Source organism: Lynx rufus, unplaced genomic scaffold (assembly GCF_022079265.1).
Source record: "Lynx rufus isolate CCGP_SWC_20201006 ecotype Redwood Valley unplaced genomic scaffold, mLynRuf1.p SCAF_3, whole genome shotgun sequence".
Classification (NCBI taxonomy): domain Eukaryota; kingdom Metazoa; phylum Chordata; class Mammalia; order Carnivora; family Felidae; genus Lynx; species Lynx rufus.
In genome coordinates, this window is record NW_025814845.1 from 132,043,032 (window position 1) to 132,064,808 (window position 21,777).

Consider the following 21,777-nt stretch of genomic DNA (forward strand, 5'->3'; position numbering starts at 1 on the left):
AAGAGATTAACGTTGTCTTCATACCCGTTAACATAACGTTCATTCTGCAGCCCATAGATTAAGAAGTAATTTTGAACTTTGGGGTGCCTGGCTCAGTCGTTTAGCGTCCAACTTCGACTCGGGTCATGGTCACATGGTTTGTGAGTTCGAGCCCTGTGTCAGGCTCTGTGCTGACAGCTCAGAGCCTAGAGCCTGCTTCGGATTCTTTGTCTCCCCCTCTCTCTGCTCCTCCCCAACTTGTGCTCTGTCTCTCTCTCTCTCTCAAAAATAAATAAACAATTTAAAAAAAGAAGTAATTTTGAACTTCAAGTCTTATTATTTAAGAAAAACTTTCCTCAAGGCTATAGTTGTCATAGATAGTGATTCCTCCATTGGATCTGGGCAAAGTAAATTGAAACCCTTCTGGAAAAGATAGTGTTTTAGATGCTATTAACATCATTGGTGATTCATGGGAAAAGGTCAAAATATCAACGTTAATAGGACTTTGGAGAGAGAGATTCCAACCCTCATTAATGACTTTGAGGAGCTTAAGACTGCAGTGGAGGAAATAACTGTAGATGTGATGGAAATAGGGAGAGAACTAGAATTAGAGGTGGAGCCTGAGGATGTGACTGAATTGCTGCGACCCCATGATGAAACTTTAATGGATGAGGAGTTGTTTCCTTTTGGATGAGCAAATAAAGTGATTTCTTGAGATGGAGTCTCCTCCGTGAAGATGCTGTGCAGATCGTTGAAATGACAACAAAGGTTTCAGAATAGTACATAAGCTCAGTTGTAAAGCAGCAGCATGATTTGAGAGGATTGACTCCAGTTTTGAAAGAAGTTCTTCTGTGGGTCAAATGCTATAGACAGCATCTCGAGCTACAGAGAAGTCATTCACAAAAGGAAGAGTCACTGGATGTGGCAAACTTCATTGTCGTCTCATTTTAAGAAATTGCCACAGCCACCCCAGCCTTCGCCAACCAGCACCCTGGTCAGTCGGCAGCCATCAACACCAAGGCAAGACTCCCTCCACCGGAAAAAAAAAAAAAAAAGATTATGACTCACTGAAAGCTCAGATGATAGTTAGTATTTTTTAGCAATAACATATTTTTTAATTAAGGTGTGTACATTGTTTTTTTCAGACCTACTGCTGTCACACACTGAATACACTACGGTATAGTGTAAATATACTTTTTATATGCACTAGAAAACCAAACAATTCATTTGACCTGCTTTACTGCAGTATTTACTTCATTGCTGTGGTCTGGAACTGAACCCGCGATATCTTCAAGGTATGCCTGCATACCACACTTTGGTTATCCATTCATCTCTTGGTGGACACTTGGGTTGTTTCCACCTTTTGACTATTGTGAATAATGCCACGGTGAATCTGAGCATGCAAGTATCTGTTGGAATCTCTCCTTTTGGTTCTTTTGGGCTTATACCTAGGAGTGGAATTGCTGGGGCATGTGGTATTCCTATGTTGAACTTTGTGAGGACAGACTATAATTGTTGAAAAGTTAAATATGTACGTAGAGTGAGGACATGTTAGTGAGTTATTGAATTCATTAGTGAGGGATCCAGTGGGATAGTAAAGCTGCTTCAGTGGAGACTTCAGGAGCTGGAAGTGAAGGAATGAATGCTGAAATTAGACTGCTAAATTAGATACAGACTTGTTAATGTCTCACAGGGCAATAAAAACATATTCTTGGTGGATATCTTTTCTACCTGACATAAAACATTTGCATCTACACCAGGCAAAAATCATTTGCAATTTACGAACCTGCTATAGGTTATATGATTTTATGGCATCTGGGCCCGTAACCAGTAGAAAATGGCAAGTCAGACAAAGTTACATTTTCCTGGAGAATCCTATGACCCTTTAAGTGGGCTTGTTAGACAATGTTTCAGCATGATATTAAAAAGGCAAACAACAGCATTTTTTCTCTATTTCCAGATTTTATTTTACTTTACCTCCTTTTCCCTTTTATTTTGTTTATACAATGTGTTGCATTCAATTTTTTTTGTAGCTTCAGCTTCATACATACCTTTCTTAGGATGAATTACTTTGTTGGAATTTGTTTACTTTTCTTTAAATTTTGATATATATTGCCAAATAACCCTCCAAGAAAGTTTTTAAGTTTATTTTGCTATCCGTAGTGTAGGAATGTGCCAGGTCTCCATGCCTTGTGAATGATAAATATGATTACTCATCATCCTCATTTCCAATTTCTTGAACAAAGGGAAAAAATTGAATCTTGTTTTTTATTGTGTTCCTTTTCTAGTGAGGCAGAACATATCTTCATGTTCATTGGCTCTTCTTAGCAGACTTCGCCATTGGGTTTTCCATGAGAAATGTTACTTTCTTGAAAGAAACTCGTAGTATCAGTGTTTTGAGAGAATGATCAGATTGTTTTATATAAATTATGTTCATATTTTTAATGGTAAATTCATTCTATCATATGAAAATAACATATTTTACTAATCTGTTCCTCCATGATAGATTTTATATTGTTTCTGGGTTTTTTTGTTGTTTTTTTTGGCTATTACATAGATGTGTGCAATAAACATCCTTGAAATATATTTATGTGCCAAGTGCATTCACTTTTATGTATGTATGTATGTATGTATGTATGTATTTTTTAATGTTTCTTTTTGAGACAGATCAAGAGGGAGAGAGAGTGTGAACGGAGGAGGGGCAGAGAGAGAGGGAGACACAGAATCCATGACCTGAGCCGAAGTCGGACTCTAAACGACTGAGCCACCTAGGTGCCCCAAGTGCATTCACTTTTAAAAGTAGAATTTATTTTTATTTTTTAAATTTATTTTGAGAGAGAGAGAGAGAGAGAGAGAGAGAGCACAAGTGGGGGAGGGCAGAGAGGGAGAGAAAGAATCCCAAGCAGGCTCTGCACCATCAGCACAGAGCCTGACGTAGGGCTTGAGCTCACGAACCACAAGGTCATTACCTGAGCTAAGATCAAGAGTCAGACGCCTAACCTAGTGCACCACCTAGGCACCCCAAAAGTAGATTCTTTCAGAGCAGTTTTAGCTTCACAGCAAAATTGAGCAGAATGTGTAGGGAACTCTCATACACCCCCTGCCTCTCCCTGCCTACAGCCTCCCCCACTATGGACATCTGCACCAAAGAGATACATTTGTTGCAATCAGTGAACCTATAATGACACATCATCACCTAAAGTCTGTAGATTACATTAGGGTTTGCTCTTGGTGTTGTTCATTTCATGGGTTTTGACAAAGGTGTGAACACATGATCTACTATTATACTTTGATACAATAGAATCTCCCTACCCTAAAAATCCTTTGTACTGTACCTGTTCATCTCCCCCTGGCAACCACTGATTTTTTTTTCTTTTCTTTTTTTTTTTTTTTTTTTTTTTACTGTATCCATAGTATTGTCTTTTCCAGAATGTCACATAGTTGGAATCATGCAGCATATAGCCTTTCCAGATTTGGGTCTTTCACTTAATAGTATATATTTAACATTCCTGTATGTCTTTTCGTGGCTTGACAGTGCATTTCTTTATCCTGGTGAGTAATATCTGTTGTGTGGATGTACCACAGTTTGTCCATTCATTTACTGAGGGACGAGTTTTGACAATCATGAATAAAACTATGGTAAACATGGATGTGCAGGTTTTTGTGTGAGTGTAAGTTCTCAGCTCCTTTGGGTAAAAATACCAAGCAGTGCAGTGTGGTAAGAGTATGTGTCATTTTGTAAGAAACTTCCAACTGTCTTCCAAAGTGGATGCACCGTTTTCATTCCCACCATCAATGAATGAGAGATCCTGTTGTTCCACATCCTCATATGCATTTGGTGTTGTCAGTGTGCTGGATTTTGGCCCTTTCTAATAGGTGGTGTAGTGGTATCTCATTGTTTTAATTTACATTTCCCTAATGGCATGTAAAGTGGAACATCTCTTCATATTTGCCATCAGTTTATCTTCTTTGGTGAGGTGTCTATTAAGATATTTGGCCCATTTTTAATTTTTTTTTTTCAACGTTTATTTATTTTTGGGACAGAGAGAGACAGAGCATGAACGGGGGAGGGGCAGAGAGAGAGGGAGACACAGAATCGGAAACAGGCTCCAGGCTCTGAGCCATCAGCCCAGAGCCCGACGCGGGGCTCGAACTCACGGACCGCGAGATCGTGACCTGGCTGAAGTCAGACGCTTAACCGACTGCGCCACCCAGGCGCCCCATTTGGCCCATTTTTAATGGGGTTGTTTGGTTTCTTATTGTTGCATTTCAAGAGTTCTTTGTAGGGGCACCTGGGTGGCTCAGTCATTTGAGCATCCAGTTTTGGCTCAAGTCATGATCTCATGGTTCGTGGGTTCGAGCCCCACATCCGGCTCTGTGCTGACAGCTCTGTGTGTCGCACTCTCTCTCTGCCCCTCCTCCACTCATGTTCTGTTTCTCTGTCAAAAATAAATAAACATTAAAAAAATTAAAAAGAGTTCTTCGTATATTTCTTGCTCTTGATTTTTAACTAATGTCTTTCCACTGATTACTACAAAACCTCTGTCTCTCATTCTGGCCTCTTTTTAGTGACGATATTGATTATGTTTGTCAATTTATGTATCTTGATATTTAGTGATTCTTTTTAATTAATTTTTTTTTAAGTTTTCATTTATTTTTGAGAGATCAGGAGCATGGGAGGAGCAGACACAGGAGAGAGAGAGACACAGAATCTGAAGCAAGCTCCAGGCTCTGAGCTGTCAACACAGAGCCTGATGCAGGGCTTGAACCCACGAACTGTGAGATCATGTCCTGAGTCAAAGTTGGATGCTTAACCAACTAGCCACCAGGCACCCCTTAATGATTCTTTTGTGTTACTGATAAAACACTTACCTGACCTTCTCTGATCGCAGCACCTGGCAAAATTCTGCCCACTCTCAGGGACCCTCCTCAGATTCACATTCTACAGCCTTTCCTGACTGGTGTCTGAAGTGATCACTTATTCTGTCAACAAGTACTGTCACCCTTAGAATCCTTACCAATTATTTCCTTACTTGTATCCTCATCACCTCCTGAGAGTGTGGCCCTCATGTTTTTATCCTTCTCAGACTGGTAGCTCAGAACTTCTAACATAGAAAGTCCTTAATGAATTACTGTTTAGTGAGTGAACAAATGAAGGAAGAAATGAATGTTTAACCTAGCATAGTAAAACTGATTGTTAACCGAGCCTCTTTTGTAATCATTGAATTTAGTCTGGAACATAATAACAAGTAGATATTTTATTTTGTTAGTCTATAAAACAAACTTGCCATTGCTCATTGATGTATCTAAAGTCTGTGAAATCTTAATATTAGATTAATCAGATATTAATAATTAATATTAATAATCAGAAATCTGCTTTGTTTTCTAATATTGTATTATGTTGATCTGTGTATAATCAGCAACTAATATAGTACTTTACATCTGGTACATGAACAATGATTTTTCAAACCTTTTGAAGAATTAATAGAATTAAAGTTAGTTTTGATGTTTGGTAACCAATTAAAACTTACAGGTGGCATCTTTACAACAATAGAAAAGAAATGCTTTCAATAGTAATTGTTAGCCTTTTCACAGGGGTGATATAGCTATCTTGATAATAATGTTAATAATACATATAATAAATTAGCTAACTCTGAGTACTTCTTTGTTCCAGGTTTTATGCTTTAGGTACAGCATTTCATTTGATTCCTGTGAATAATTTAGGATTAATTTTATTGACGAGGAATTTGAGGCTCAGAGAGATTAAGTGAATTGCTTTAGGGCACATAAAATATGTAATTCAGACCCATATTTGTCTGACTGTCCTGTCTTCAGGTCCCTGCCTTGATGTCAGTTCGCTTGGCTACTTTTATCTAATCCTGAGTCTAGATTAGATGCCCTGTGGCAAACTATTTCCATTTTTATAGCCTTTTGCAAATTGTTTTATGTTTGACTGATTGTCAGTGTAACTTACAATTATCTTTGAAGTCTGGGAGTACTCACAGATATATCCTTAGTATCCAGTGTTTGGAAAAGAATATATGGTTAATAAATAATTTTTGAATTGAATGAATGAGCCAACCCATCACCTAGGGATTTAGGAGGAATTTAAGTAAACATTTTCTGAAAGTATAGAACGTACTCTGTAGCTAGATTCTCAAGGATGTTTAATGAAAAGAGAACTAACTTATTTATATAGCAGTCACTGTGTTAATCTTTTAATTGAGTATTTTATTGAATTATCACGTTAGGGTATTAATATTAATATGTTTTTTATATGAAGAAACTGAGTTCAGAGAGGTTAAGAAACTTGCTCAGGGTCAAAGCTAAAGATTCAGAGCTGAAATTTGAGTCAAGTACTTTATCTTTTCTAGCCCATGTTGACTCCATTATACTAGGCTTTATAATTTGGCTAATATAACTTCAAAAACACTATTTATGATGATATATAGAATAAAAAGGTGGTGACATTAAGACATTCTTGTATCGTTTGTAATTTTGTAATTTTTTCCACAGATAGGTTTTATTTTGTCAAACCCCTCTGGTACTGTATAGGGCTATGCAAGGCTTTAATCAGCTTTCAGCTGGTTAAAATGCTTTGAACTTAATCATGGATATAAAGGTATAAGTGATATAAAGATATTCATGCATTGATGGAAACACTGTTTAGAGTTCAAGAAGGATTTGGAATAATGATCTTCACATGGAGAAACACTCTTAAAATTGCTATAAAATTTTTAAAAGAAAAATAATTTTGCTGTATAATTTTAGATGAACTATCCATACAATTTTGGAGACAGAATAGTGGAACATAGGATATGTGTATGTGTGGAGATTTTAAGGAGAATTCAGGTTACCCCAAACATTATAAGGTGGCTTCTTTTTAATTATGCAAAGTATGCTGAAGTTAAAGGTTGGCATTGCTTTCATTCCTGTCAGATATCTTGAGTATTATTAAAAATATTGATATAATATCATTGGAAATTAATTATTACAGGGAAAACCAGCATACACCCCAAAATGTAGTTGTTTTTAGTCTAGATACAAAATACCAATAGATCTTAATATTAGTATCTCTATAAATATATCTAACATTCTGTTAAAATAAGAATACCTAATATTAGACTAAAATAAAGCATCTAGATTCTAAAAGCCACTTTGGCAGAGTTGCTTAATTAACAGTGGCATCCAAATAATGCTGACAGTCTCTTGTCAGGTATATGACAATCCCTCAAATGATATTTTACTTTTCATCCATCTCTATTTCTGGCAAGGATTTGAGGTGTATAATAACAACAACAAAAAATGCAAGCAAATAATTGAAATAGGACTAAATGTGCAAGAACCATGCAATGATAGTCATACCAGGATATGAGAGATGAATTATTAATTCAATTGGCTGTAGAATTTAGCCTTCACTCCTTAGCTGCCAGACAAAAAGAAAAACATGATGAGATACTTCAGTCTCACTTTCCTGTAATAGGAGGCATGTAAGAGAATCAGGAGAGCATTTTTAGGAATGAACTCTAAGGAATAGATTTATTTTTGTAAAGCGCTTAGAGTAAGTGTGCCTAGCACACAGTAAATATCTATTAAATGATATAGTAATATATGTATAAACAAGTGAAAAATAAATAAATAAAGAAGAATTTATCTTCTGTATTTTCATATAATGGCCGTTGACCAAAATAAGGGGTCATGGCTTTAACAACATGTTTACAGAAGATAGATAGGCAACCTCATCTGGTTATTTTTCATACTGATCCTTGACAACAAGTTAGGACATATATTTTATCATGACATGTGAATGCACATTTTAAACATAGAAGTTTAAAGATGTGGTTTTCTATGAATTACCTTTTGACAAGACATAGAACATAAAGAAAGTAATAAAATAGTTTTAGTGTGTGTAATTTTAGAATACCAATAATTTTAGCTGATCATTTCAAGGAAGCTTTTTAGCAAATAATATGAAGTTGAATACTCATAAGTGCTCAAAGTCATGTCAAGTCTATGTCAACCATGCGCTTAGTGAAGGTAGCATAATTGGTATTTTATTAGAAAATAATTGAACCTAATGTGTATGCCTTTTAAAGGGGAGGGCCATGGATGTTTGCCTGGAATGGATAAAAACTTGGGGTGGGAAGAGCATTACTTCTGCTGGAAGTGTCACCACGTGATGGTGAGAAGCCTTTGTCTTGGATGAGTTTGAGTTATTTCTTGTAGTCGTGACAACCACAGTCAGATATAAAGCAGTTAAATCCCATTATGAATTTTAAGATATGCATATATTTTAACAAACAGTTTATGTAGCTGTGCAACATAACTCTTTGTTTTCTATAGTCCTTGGCCTCCTTTATTCCCTCCTTAATTCCATGTTCATTTAATAAGATAAATGTTACCTTCCACCCCCCCCGCCCCCAATGGTGCAGATAAGTTCAGTGTCAGCCTATATAATCCTTTTTTTTAGTGTTTATTATTTACTTTTGAGAGAGGCGTGTGGGGGGAGGGAGAGAGAGAGAGATAGCGCGCACGCGTGCGCCAGCCGGGGAGGGGGAGGGGCAGAGAGAGAGGGAGACACAGAATCCAAAGCAGGCCCCAGGCTCCCAGCTGTCAGCACAAAGCCCAACGTGGGGTGGAACCCATGAACAGTGAGCTCATGACCTGAGCTGAAGTCGGATGTTTAACTGACTGAGCTACCCAAGCACCCTGCTTATATAATCCTTAGTTTATTTGCCTTTGACACTCTGAAACCATCTGCATATGATTTTTAAGAAACCATTTGTGTTATATATGTTGAAGCCTTTAGAAACCTTAAGTTTAGAGTAGCTATGAGATATAGGTAGGTTAAATCTTATTTTACTCTCTGTACTTCAGTGTGTGGATATTGTTACTGTGTGCCTTTACCCTTCTACAATTACTATACAGTCTGAAGATCATATGAGAAAGTAAAATGTCTCAGATTGCTCCTTGCTTATGCTTTATTTTATATTTTACACATATGTAAAGCATGTACATTTATGTTTTATAGAAATCTATTAGGTCTTATTATTTAGTAAAAGATGATCTATAACCTCTTCCTAGTTAATTATTTTGGATTTTGATTTGAAGTTTATGATTTCATTCATTTTGATAATATCAAAAGACTGTATGGATAGATAGTATTTTGTGAATTTTGAATGATTGAAAATAAGGAAGCTGAAGCCCAATGCAATTTATGCTTTGGACACTTTTGTGCACGTTCTGAGTATAGTATATACAATTAAAATCAAAAGATGTGAGCATGATGCTCAATGTTAAGTTCGTATATACTAACAGCCTGATTTGTGCTAGAACCCCATTTAACTGGCAGATAATAAAATGTATTAAGGTATTAAACTTGTTCCTAGTGCACATACTCTTAAAATCTATGTCTTGACATAATTCAATTTTTACAAAGTTTTAAGATAAAAATTTTAGGAGATAGACAAAAAACTCAAGTAAAATAATCAGCTATTTAGTAGATTTCAAAACATTTTTCTACTATAGTTAAATAAAATATAACATTTACAAATTTTGATGTACCTGTTTTGCATCCAATGCAAATCTCATTTGACTATCTTAAATTCTCTTTATAATCATACATGTATGAATCTTCAAAGACAGTTTTTCTTTTTCCTTCTTAGGTAAACATATGTACATATGTGTGTTATATACATAAATACATAATATTATATAATGTATATGTTTTATATACACATATATATTATTTTTGTAGTTTGCTAACTAGTAAAAGGCCAGGAGAAATATTTTTCTTTACTCTCCTTTTTTTTTTTTTAGCTTTATTGAGGTATAGGAGTAAGAGTAATTAAAGATGGGCATTAAGCATAAAGCAGTGAGTGTTGGAAAGGCACATTTCATAAGCAAAAAAGAAAAAAATTATTTTAGGTATATTGACACAATATACACATATATTGATTAATAACCTGAAGCTTTTTTGTTGTTGTTTATTTTGTTTTGTTATTATTATTATTTTAATTTAAATCAAAGTTAGTTAACATACAGTGTAATGATGATTTCAGGAATAGAATTCAGTAATTCATCACTTATGTGTAACACCCAGTGCTCATCCCAACCAGTGTCCTCCTTAACGCCCCTTCCCCATTTAGTCCATCCCCTCACCTACTTGTCATCTATTTTTAATTAAATTTTATTCTTTTTTTGGTGTGTTGGGGGGGGGAAGAATAATGGTAATATTTAGCAGTCTCAGGTTGTTATAACACCACTTACCCAACTGGCAGAACTGGCATTTGTATAAAGGTAAAGCAATTATTGGTAAACTTACATTCTGATGTTGGAGCTAGCAAGTGCTGCTGGAATGTCTATAGAGACACAAGGGTCTTATTAGACTGCTCTTTTTATTTAGTGACCAAACTGTTTTGATCCTGGTTGACGTTACAAGACCAAAAATACCGGTGCTGCTAATCACTGAAACTCTTTTTATTCTGGTGCTGAGTATGCCTTTCAAATAGCAGTAAACACCCACACGCACACATTTTTTTTCCCCTCAGGACTATAGAGTTAACATCTTCTTGAGACAAAAATGGAACGATCCCAGGTTGAAGCTCCCTAGTGATTTTCGGGGTTCAGATGCACTGACAGTGGATCCCACGATGTACAAGTGTCTGTGGAAACCTGACTTATTTTTTGCAAATGAAAAAAGTGCCAATTTTCATGATGTGACCCAGGAAAATATCCTTCTATTTATTTTTCGTGATGGAGATGTTCTTGTCAGCATGAGGTACTTGTTAATATTTGTACATTTATACATGTATATATATATATATTTTAAGTCAGTGTATCACAGAGAAACATGTTAAGCAACTTCTAAGACCTCTGTTTCTACTTTCAGGTTATCTATTACTCTTTCCTGCCCTTTGGACTTGACCTTGTTTCCCATGGATACACAACGTTGCAAGATGCAGCTGGAGAGCTGTATGTAAATGAGACCCAAAGTGACTATAGCATAAAATCTATATGTGACTATATGTTTAAAATCTCTAGACAATACATTCTACTAATATCTTGGATAACAATGATAAAACTGATGCTTTTGATTACAAATAGTAAAATTATTTAGGAAAATTATAGTTATTCTTTTACCGTAATCATTACTAAGATCCCTTGGTACTAGTTTTACTCTCAGTTACGTAGGTGTATACTTCTAACTTCTTATAATTGCCAACTTCCTTTGAAATTAGTATCATAATTAAAGTAAATCATGAGGCACCTAGGTGGCTCAGTCGGCTAAGCATCTGACTTCAGGTCCTGATCTCACTGCTAGTGAGTTTGAGCCCCATGTTGGGCTTGGTGCTGACAGCTCAGAGCCTGAAGCCTACTTCGGATTCTGTGTCTTCCCCTCTCTGCCCCTCCCCTGCTTGCGCTCTGTCTGTCTCTCTCTCCCAAAAATAAATAAACATTTTAAAAAGTAAGTAAAATAAATGAAAAAAATTTATGTCTTAACAACTGTTCTGCTGTTAAAATCACGTGTTCAGAGCAGAAAATTTGAAAACATTGAAAAACTGTCTCTAAATCCTGCCAAATAGTCATTTTCTTTGGATGTGTAAAAATTTTTTCGACAACATTGGAATTTTTGTGTTTCTATGATCATATGTTTTTTAGTTTATGACGGGTGCACTATATTAAGGTATAAAGTATATTAATTGAAATTATTATTGAAATGATTATTTACCTTTAAAATATATTAATTCACTATGATGCTTATCTTTTGAAAATAAAAGTGGGACATAAAACTTGAAAAATGAACACTAACACAAGGAATCCTTAGCCTGAATACCTATATACCGTGAGCTATTTCAGCAAAAAATAAAGAGTGATAGCCTTGGAAAATATCGTATATATACTTGCTAGATGATGTGCTTTAAAGTTACTTTGTGGTTATTTGTTGTTGTTTTAAGTGTACTGAAGTTTGATCCTACATTTGAACAATATCGGTTGCTTTCTAAGTATAAAATGGGATTTTGTAGATGTAAGTGTGTGTATGTACATTTTTGTGAATGTGTTGTACAGTGTATACCTGTGTGTCAATATGTATTTGTGTAGAAAATTTTAACTATTTACATTCAAATCTATTACCAGATGCACTGAAATATTGCTTTGGAAAATCCATACACTTTAAGAGTTGAATGGTAGGCTACTCTATGCTGTAAAACCCTATAGGATCCTTGAATTGTAGCCATATTACCTAAGCCCAAAATGTGTGCTTCAGCCTGCTGTAATACTGTCCACTTGAGAGGTTGTTTTACTGTTTTCCTGTGGCCATGCAACTCCTTCAGGGGAGTTTGTGGTCATGTCTTCAAAAATATAGGTGATTTCGTGCTTAAATGTTTTTTGTTTTTTGTTTTTTAATTTCCAGGTAGCATATTGTATAGTTGTGAATGTAGATATGCAAAAAAGCTAGAATGACTTATTCCCTACTCTTTATCAACAACAGTTCAGAATTTTGATATAGAGAAATGTGCTACTACATATGATGCCGTAGGATTGTAACTGCAATATGCTAAATATTTTAGCTTATTCTTTCTTTAAGCCAACTAATTATCTGTAAATTTGTGCTAATATTTTCATTAATGGCCATAGATTTTATCTCTTCACATTTTTAACAAAAATTTTATATAAGTAAGGCCTATGATCTTACCGTTGCTGAAATTGATAATTGGACTACTAAAATATTTAAAAGTATTAATAATCATATTCCAAACTAATATTTTTATTTATTTACTTTTGTTTATAGTTGGCTACACAACTGATGATTTACGGTTTATCTGGCAATCAGGGGATCCTGTTCAGTTAGAAAAAATTGCATTGCCTCAGTTTGATATTAAAAAGGAAGATATCGAATATGGTAACTGTACAAAATACTATAAAGGCACTGGTAAGTAATATTCTTTGAATTAAACAAAACTAAGTCATATTTCAAAGATTCATTTTAATTTTAATATATGCTAGGAACAGGATAGAAAAAAACTTAGTTAAAAAGAAAGTTCAGTATTTATAAGTAGTTTATCATATATCCATATACTTAAATTACATATGTAAATCTTTCATAAAATTACATTTACTAAAGTTCTTAAAAAAATTTTATTCTAGTTTTGCTTTTCTTTATGTAATTCTAGATAGCAAGAGGTTTTCAATTTTTTATTTTAGTAATATGAACTCTCCCAAGCAATGGTTTGCTTAAGTATTGAAGAAACTCTGCTTCTGGCAAGATTCATTTTGGGGCCAAACATTATGGATTTGATCGATGTAATCCATATACATTTGTCTCTTGTCTTTGAGGCAGGTTTTAGATGTTGGTTGAGCCATATTGTTAGTTTTACAAAGCACTGATCTTTATGCTGTGCAGGAATCAATAGCATGTCTAGGAAATAACTAGACATCAGTGAACACTCCCTGTATAATATTCTTGGCATACGTTATGGAGCAGCTAATTGCGAAAAGCACAACAAATTAACCTCATTCATTAAATTACCTCAAACTTTGCAGAAATAAAAATATAATACTAATCAATACTTTAATAATATGATTCATATTCAACCTTTGAGTCACAACTGATAGTTACAGAGAGTTTTAGATATTAAATATAACATTGTTTCTCTTAGTAAAATACATAAAAAGATGATTGAATTTTGATCATTATACAAACTATTATTTCAAATTATCATTTCAACTTGTAAATTACCATACAATTTCTAATTTTCAGGAAGTAAACAAAGATATGATGAAGATATTCAGAAATAGATACAATAAAAGTTTAAATTTATTGCAACATTTATGTTGGCTTGCAAAAATAAAACATGTATAGTATAATTCTGTAGAATTCAGAAAGATCGGATGTTTGAGCAAAAATGCTGTCATCGTGACATCATCAAAGACAAAATATAATATTAAAAAAGGTAGAGTGAACATTTGCATATTTACAGTGCTACAATAAACCCAACACTTAAGCAACTTGGAGATAGAGTTAGTTTAAGCATGTGTTGTTTACTTTCACATAAGTTAACAGCTTATATAGCATTTATATATAAGGAGTTCCTTCTCTTATAAAGCTTATATATTTTAGAATGGGAGAGATAATAAGGAAGTGCACTGCGAAAGAATTTATGAAGGTTTTTCTTTTTTTTTTTTTTTTTAAATTTTTTTTTTTTAACGTTTATTTATTTTTGGGACAGACAGAGACAGAGCATGAACGGGGGAGGCGCAGAGAGAGGGGGAGACACAGAATCGGAAACAGGCTCCAGGCTCTGAGCCATCAGCCCAGAGCCTGACGCGGGGCTCGAACTCACGGACCGCAAGATCGTGACCTGGCTGAAGTCGGACGCTTAACCGACTGCACCACCCAGGCACCCCTTATGAAGGTTTTTCAAAGGAAAACCTGAAAGCTCTTAAAAATTTGACCACCAAAGTACTCAGTGAAGAAGTCATAGATACACGGACTGCTAGATATGGAAGTGATCTTATTGACAATTCTGAGGCAGCTTCTTTATTTAACACATAAAATAACTGAAGAGCAGGGTGACTGAGTGATTTACCGAATGTTCCAGGCAATTCGATGTCGGCGACTGCACGAAACATAGTGTTCCTCTTCTTGGTACTCACTCAAATTAAGGAAATGAGCTACAGTGTTTAGAAACGTTTACAGCTCACCTAGTAATGAAAAAAATAAGCTTGAAAGCCAAGAAGCAGCGTTTTGGGATTGTTGTGTAGAAGCACATTTTAAGTACATAGCTCTTTGATTTCTTGCTGTATGTCAGGCATTATTTTAAGTAGTCTACAGGAATTCTGTATCTTAATCCTCACAACAATGCCATGACTTTGATACTTTTCTTCTCCCTATTTTACATGTTAGGACAATAAAGCAAAGACACTTATCTAGGTGGAGCACTGGAATAGTGAGTCTGGTATTGCTACCCTACCTGTGGAGTCAGTCCCATTATGCACTGCAAATAGTTACCCACATCTAGATTATATGCTTAACATTTCAAAATGAATAGTCTCTAAATTGTTTTAAGAAATTTGAAATAGACCCTAGTGAAATTTTAAATTTCATCTAAAAGATGAAAATAAAACTGGTAATTTTATTTCTGATTTTATGTAATAGCATAAAATGATGACATAGCATTGAAAATCCTGGGATATTTGTTTTTTCACCTTTAAGTCCTACATCTTAAGCTCTATATCTAAAAGTCTCCTTTTGGGGATGCAGCAAGGAATAAAGGCAAGATCCCTGCCCTTTTGTACATGTATTCTAGTATAGTACACACATAAGCAAAATAATTTATTTTAGTCTTAAGAAGAAAATAAGATGTGCTGGAGAGTAGTTGAGAGATTACTTCAGATTATAATAAGTAAAGATTTTGTGGTATTTTTTGAATTATTGTAAATAAGTCACTGAACTCTCATTAGCTACAGAAAATAACAAAAAAAAACTTATTTCTATTTAAAAATTTTTAAAATGTTGTTTATTTATTCTTGAGAGAGAGAGAGAGAGAGAGTATGAGTGAGGGAGGGGCAGAGTGAGAGAGGGACACAGATTTGGAAGCTGGCTCCAGGCTCTGAGCTGTCAGCACAGAGCCTGATGTGGGGCTTGAATTCACAAGCCATGAGATATGACCTGAGCCAAAGTTGGACACTTTACTGACCAAGCCACCCAGGCACCCTCCCCCCTAAAAAAAAACTTATTTCTAACATCATAATAATTGTCATTTATTATGTTTCAGTAAGCATGCTTTATCACCAGTGTTTACATGAATCATCATATGACTATTAGTAAAATATATTTAATATTTGGATATTTAGAAATGTACTTAGAAATATAGAGCCTTCTGGGGCGCCTGGGTGGCTTAGTTAAGCGTCCAACTTAGGCTCAGGTCATGATCTCGTGGTTCGTGGGTTCCAGCCCCTCGTCAGGCTCTGTGCTGACAGCTCAGAGCCTAGAGCCTGCTTCAGATTCTGTGTCTTCCTCTCTCTCTGCCCCTCCTCCACTCGTGCTCTGTCTCTATCTTTCTCTCTCTCTCTCTCAAAAATAAATAAACATAATTTTTTAAATAAAAGAAATAAAGAAACTTCTAAATATATGGGATGCTTAATAATGTAGAATAATGAAAAAGATATAGATAGCAACATATATAGAATGATGAACAATATGTTCTTTAACTTGTACAGAAATAATCAGAAATAATAATTTAGCTTTAACTTTATTAAAAGTTACAGGTTTTTTATAATTGTAGATGTTACGAAGGAGAAATATATGGGAAAACAAGTATGAAAAATACTTAAATTGCAAGCCTAGGTGAATAATAATGAAATAAAACCCCACAGGAAATAGAAAGTAAATTGAATTTGCCAATGAACATTTATATCAATTAGCTGCCCACCTGCCTCTCATAAATGTAACAGTACTAGGAAAAGATCAAAAAAGATCAAGAAATGTTTCTCATAAAAGTTTATGGAGCAAATCACTATAATATCCAAGCATGTATTTTATTGCCAAATTCATCCAAGTCTTGGGAAGCTCCCCTAGTGGGTGCCTTCATAAAAGGAGGGGGTGGAAACTTGCTTCAGAGTACAGGGTTTCTGTTATTTAGGCTGCCAATTAAATATGATGGGATGGAATGCAAAAGTTCATTTTAAAGTGAGCAACTCCATAGTAAATTGTTGTAATATTTGTGATAATTCAGGTTACCTAAAAATATGCAGTAAGTGAGAGACTACTAAAGATAGAGAACAAGCAGAGAGATAATGGGTGGGGGGATGGGCTAGATGGGTGATGAGTACTAAGGAGGGCACTTGTGTTGAGCACTGGGTATTGTATGTAAGTGATACATCACTGAATTCTACTCCTGAAATGAATAATGTACTGTATGTTAAGAGATTAGAATTTAAATAAAATTTTGAAAAGAAAAAACAATTAAAAAATAAATTTAAAAATATGTGATAAGCACATGTATGTCATTCCTTATCTCACATTTGCTAGGTAAATGTAAAATTAAATTGAGTAAGTGATGCTATTGCAAAGCCAGGTACTTTAGAACCACTTTTAAGAAGTACTGGGAGCCTCTTAATTGCAGAAAATGGGACTTTTAAAAGATTCTATTTTGGAAATTTTGCACATAATTGTTAGTTAGAAACATATGTTCTTGTTTGTCCAGGCAGGAAGTTAAGATGAGTGGTGGGGAACAGAAAAGGGAGGGAGGTTTCATTATTTGACCTTTTGCATCTTTTTAAAACCTATGCACAATTTAAATTAATTGCCTGGTTTTAATGAAATTAAAATTAAAAAAAGAGACAAACATTCTGCATTTTTTTTTGTTTTCTGATATAATATGGAAACATTTGGCATAAGTAGAACTGCAGTTCAAATAAACTCTTTATTTTTGTTACATATTTAGCCCTAATATGTTTCTAATCTCTCAGAGGTGGCGATGATTATAATTCACACTGGGGAAAAGATAGGGTTCTAATCTAAGTTATTTAATAAGAGGACGTGAATAGCTATTCTTTTATTTGACATTCTTTAATTATGCCACTATTGCCGCAAGTACCATTAATGAATAAAAATGAAGATTGTTCTAGTGCCAGAAATGTATATATCCTTCCTAACTAGGAAAATCAGATAAATATTGCTTTTAAAATTTAAAATAGTAAAAAGCAATATTGTCCTTTCCCCACAATTATTTCATGTGTTCATTTATCATTCATTTATATATTTCCACATTTTAAAATAACAAGGTTTAAGCTGAACACAGCTGGAGATATTTTAACTTTTTGGCATTTGCACATAACCTTGCTTTTGTTTGAATGGCTAACGACAATTTTATCAAAATTAAGCACTCTAGGCATTAAATATTATATTTAATTTGCTAACTGAAAGAACTAAAGCATTTAAAAAAATAATCTCAAACATCTAGAAGTGTGTCTTCTATTCCAGTGCTAGGAGAATATTTTGTCACTTATTTTGTTTCTCAAATCAGCAAAGGCTATTATGAGGCTGCCTATAATTTGTGATTAATCCGGGTGACTAGTAGTGTCATGGCATCTCTAGAATTATGCTGTAATGCAATTTCTGCATTTGTCTCCGCTTGTGAAAATGAGGTCCTCTGCCTCATAAAGCATGCTTGAGGGTCTAGAGTGGAGGAGAGAATTGAGAGAAACGTTGGATATCTGCCCTTTATAATTTTTTATCTACATAGATTGAAAACATATTTCTTATTGCTGCTAACATTTACTTCCAATACTCTTAACTTTTAAGGTTTAAGTACGCATAGGAGTTATTGAAGACTGCCATACTTTCTAGATAAGAAGTGGTACCTGTAGCTGAAAAATTATACTGACAATGCGTAGTCGTGGAGTGTTTCTTTTTAGACTTGTTCCACTTTGATTTACTGCTCCCTATATGACTCCTTTAGATCAATTGCTCTGAGAGGACCCATGGGTAATGAAAAGTTTAAGTTCATTGCGAATTCTCTGAACAAAGACTTAAAAGCTGAGATGTTGACATAGTGGCACAGCATGTGGTATCTATTTCTCGATGCCATAATAAAGTTGTGAAAGGTCAGGTGAGACAGGTCCCATAATGTCAACCTTTCGCATCAAATGAATTATATATTTATAGAAAAAAAAATCTTTTTCTGAGTTTACTTTGTGAAACTACCTCAAATGGAAGTGACTTACAATTTATAGGTACATCGTTGATTTTTGCAGTTGCACGTGGGTGAGCACCTCATATTTCTAACATGTTTGTTTCTGAAAGGGTACTACACGTGTGTGGAAGTCATCTTCACCCTGAGGAGACAGGTCGGGTTTTACATGATGGGTGTCTACGCCCCCACCCTGCTGATAGTGGTTCTCTCCTGGCTTTCCTTCTGGATCAACCCGGACGCAAGCGCTGCCAGAGTGCCCCTGGGTAAAGCGTTCTGTGCTTCTCTCTCGATGTCTGACGTGGGTTATGTCCTTGCCTAACTGTGTAATCAACTATTTTCAAACAGAACTGTAGAATTGAAGGCAACCTTTTTCTTTTCTTTTTTTAGACTTCCTTCAAAACTTGACATTGCACTGTATTTTCTCAGTGTTTATGCAGTCAATAATTAAACTAAGTTTTTTTCTTCTTTCATGTCTTTGGGTATTTTATTTTATTTTATTTTATTTTTTTTTATTTTTTTCAACGTTTATTTATTTTTGGGACAGAGAGAGACAGAGCATGAACGGGGGAGGGGCAGAGAGAGAGGGAGACACAGAATCGGAAACAGGCTCCAGGCTCTGAGCCATCAGCCCAGAGCCCGACGCGGGGCTCGAACTCACGGACCGTGAGATCGTGACCTGGCTGAAGTCGGATGCTTAACCAACTGCGCCACCCAGGCGCCCCTCTTTGGGTATTTTAAATAGCTGATCTGTCTAACTTTGACTCTTGTGAAATAATTATTAAGAAGTGATTTCCACAGGGAACTAAAGTCTAAAAGCCGCAATAGTGCCAGACTTAAAAACAAAACTATATTGATGGGAATCTTTCTCAGTGATATTTTATACTATCTCATGCTCTTCACTGGGGAATGACTTTGCATCATTTTCTTTTTTTTTAAGTTTTTTTTAATGTTTATTTTTGAGAGACAGAGAGACAGAGACAGAGAAGCAGAGAGAGAGGGAGACACAAAATCCGAAGCAGGCTCCAGGCTCTGAGCTGTCAGCACAAAGCCTGATGTGGGGCTCGAACCCATGAAACATGAGATCGTGACCTGAGCTGATGTTGGACACTTAACCAACTGAGCCACCCAGGCGCCCCACCTTTGCATCATTTTCTTAAACATCAGATACTGTGTGCTGTATCATCAGGAGTGGCTAGGGAGAAGAAGAGCTGGTTATCCATGCTCTCTTATTTGTTATTTTTAATGCTCTGTCACATAGAAACATCATTAGCCAGTCTTAAAATTGTGTCTGTATAGGGGTGAAAAAGTCTTTGCTTTGTGAAGTAATCAAGAGCCCTTCTAGTGGGTGAAGTGAATAATCTTGAAAATAAGAATTTTGTTACAACAAATTTTGATTGTTTGGAATGTTTTAAAAAGTTTCATTACCGTGTGTGTGTGTGTGTGTGTGTGTGTGTGCGTGTGTGTGCGTGTGTGTGTGTGTGTGTGTGTTCTCTGACTTTCACCTGGAACTTATATAGGTAGGGCTGTGGTATATCTGACCTCTTGGTGACTGATTGCTTGCAGCATTTTATTTTTTATTTCCATCAAAAAGGCTTTGTGCAAATCTCCCCCCAGACTTGTTAGGGGAATTAAATGAAATACAGATTTTAAAGAGTAGAAAACCAGGAAAGAAGCAATGAAAATGACAGTTTTACTTGAATAAGACATTTGATGATTTACATTTAATAAAAGCCACAGAGACCAAATCTACATCTTAATGACCAAAAATGTAGGAGATTTCATCCTAGCGGTTATGTATGTATAATGAAGACAATGGCAACTCATAGATTAATTCATTTAGGGGATGAGAATTAACTATGTTGTACTGAGAATAAAACTACTGGAAAACTAGATTTGTATTCTTAGACTTGTCAAAAATATCATCCATTTCCCCCAAGTAGTCAATTTTTTGCTTATTAAAAATATCTTACTCTTATGCACCGATATAAATTGAAATGTCAGACTTTCAAGAGTACTCTGGAGACACTTAAATCCCTGATATGTCCTTGAAGGATTTTTCTCTGTAAACCCCCATCTATTGCAGGAGTTCTGACATAAGGTCCCTGAGCCGTCCACTTAACGTCCAGTAGACCTGTTGTATGGAGCAGAAGTATTTCATGGTTGAAAGTCAGTCCCTCGAGTTCAGCTTGGATTTCAATTCCTGCTCTCTGTCTAAATTGTGACAATTTAGATAACAAACCGATCTAACCTCTTTAAACATACTCTGTTGAAATGTCAACAGGTATCAAAAAATACTCAAGGGGTTGGTTACTTGGAGAACTGAAAATATGAGTGTAAAGTGCTTATTACACATTCAGGAGTTAATAATATGCCACATGTATACATTACTTTACACTTTGTAAAGCACGTTTACACTCTTGATTCATTCAGCAAGTATTTAGTGTGTGCCAACTGTGTACTAAGCAATATTCAAGAAGATGGGCACATAGCTAACAAAGTAAATAGCTAAGAGATAGTTAATAAGATAGATTAAACAAAAGAAAACCTCTAAGCCTCAATGAGTCTGTATTTTTTTTGGAAAGAAACAGACATCAAATAAGTACAATATACGATATATAAGACGGTGATGTATAACTTCCAGTTATAAAACAAGTCACGGAAATGGAAAGTACAAAATAGGGGATATAGTCAATTATATTGTAATAACAGGGTATGGTGACAGATGATGACTGTACGTAATTATGGTGAGCACTGGGCAGTGTATAGAATTGCTGAATCACTCTGTTGTACTCTTGGAACCAATATAACATTGTATGTCAACTACACTAAAATTAAAAAAAAAAAATCCTAACGTCCGGGAATGTAGAAAGATAGTGACATAAGGACAGAGAGTTCAGGGACAGCAGCCTGCTTGTAGGGAACTGTTGAAAGAGAAGTGATATTGGGTAAAGATGTGATGGAGGTAAAGAAATAAATCACGGTGGATATCTAGGAAAGAATGGGCTGGGTTAGTGATCATCAAGGCCAGCATTCCTATGGCAGGAGCATGTTTGGAATACTTTGGGAACACCAAGAAAGCCAGTGTGGCTGGATCAGA

At 35.2% G+C, this 21,777-nt stretch overlaps 1 protein-coding gene across 1 annotated transcript in view; it reads left to right on the forward strand.

Annotated features, from left to right (window-relative positions):
* Window positions 1-21,777, forward strand: part of GLRB (glycine receptor beta) — a 93,070-nt gene that overhangs the window by 46,821 nt on the left and 24,472 nt on the right. Inside the window, exons 4-7 of the mRNA XM_047092078.1 lie at window positions 10,530-10,759; window positions 10,871-10,953; window positions 12,773-12,913; window positions 18,791-18,943. Of these exons, the coding sequence (XP_046948034.1) occupies window positions 10,530-10,759; window positions 10,871-10,953; window positions 12,773-12,913; window positions 18,791-18,943 (607 nt within the window). The remainder of the gene's footprint in view (window positions 1-10,529; window positions 10,760-10,870; window positions 10,954-12,772; window positions 12,914-18,790; window positions 18,944-21,777) is intronic.